General features: G+C 59.2%; 1 protein-coding gene across 1 annotated transcript in view; it reads left to right on the forward strand.

Moving 5' to 3' along the window:
* SF3B4 (splicing factor 3b, subunit 4, 49kDa) overlaps positions 1-1021 on the forward strand; it is a 15974-nt gene extending 14953 nt beyond the window's left edge. The window contains exons 2-3 of the mRNA XM_009320241.1: positions 76-204; positions 447-1021. Of these exons, the coding sequence (XP_009318516.1) occupies positions 76-204; positions 447-997 (680 nt within the window). The 3' untranslated portion in view covers positions 998-1021. The remainder of the gene's footprint in view (positions 1-75; positions 205-446) is intronic.
* The last annotated feature ends 63 nt before the right edge of the window (positions 1022-1084 follow it).

Consider the following 1084-nt stretch of genomic DNA (forward strand, 5'->3'; position numbering starts at 1 on the left):
CCTAGTGCAGCCAAGGCTTCCAGCTTCCCAGGCTCACGGGTCTAACTCAGCTTTTCGTTTTTCCCTCCGCTCAAGACGCGACGGTGTACGTTGGGGGGTTGGATGAGAAGGTCAGCGAGCCGCTGCTGTGGGAGCTCTTTCTCCAGGCGGGACCGGTGGTCAATACCCACATGCCCAAGGATCGAGTCACCGGCCAGCACCAAGGTGAGATATTTACTGTTCTCTCTCAAAAGCTTCACGTTGAATAAAATACTTCAGCCGGGGACAGTCAGAGAGAGATTACCGCGGGAAGAGAGGTGAGGGATGAATAATCCCCAGGAAGGATCGTCTTCCTTCCCCTAAGGGGAGCTTTGGGCTCTCTGGTTTTAAATCAGGCGGGGTTGGACGAGCTGTGGGAGGCCGTGGGTCTGCCCCCTCCTAAAGCTCTGTTTGGGGACTTGTTGCAGGCTATGGGTTTGTGGAGTTCCTCAGCGAGGAGGACGCGGATTATGCCATTAAGATCATGAACATGATCAAGTTGTATGGGAAACCGATCCGAGTGAACAAAGCCTCGGCCCACAACAAAAACCTGGACGTGGGGGCCAACATCTTCATCGGCAACCTGGACCCCGAAATCGATGAGAAGCTGTTGTACGACACCTTCAGCGCTTTCGGGGTCATCCTGCAGACGCCCAAGATCATGCGAGACCCCGACACGGGCAACTCGAAGGGCTACGCCTTCATCAACTTCGCCAGCTTTGATGCCTCGGACGCTGCCATCGAGGCCATGAACGGACAGTACCTCTGCAACAGGCCCATCACCGTTTCCTACGCCTTCAAAAAAGATTCCAAAGGCGAGCGGCACGGCTCGGCCGCCGAGCGTCTCCTGGCAGCCCAGAACCCGCTCTCGCAGGCGGATCGGCCCCATCAGCTGTTCGCCGACGCTCCTCCTCCTCCGTCTGTCCCGACTCCTGTTGTCACCTCCCTGGGACCCGGCGTCACCCCTCCGGGTGGGTAAATCCTGGCAGCGCCCGTCTCCGTGCCGCTTTGGTTGGCAGGAGGCTGTTGGGCCCGGCCACCGCCGGTCCCGGGGGTGGCGGGGGCC

This window comes from Pygoscelis adeliae, unplaced genomic scaffold, assembly GCF_000699105.1.
Source record: "Pygoscelis adeliae isolate BGI_AS28 unplaced genomic scaffold, ASM69910v1 Scaffold1033, whole genome shotgun sequence".
NCBI classification, from domain to species: domain Eukaryota; kingdom Metazoa; phylum Chordata; class Aves; order Sphenisciformes; family Spheniscidae; genus Pygoscelis; species Pygoscelis adeliae.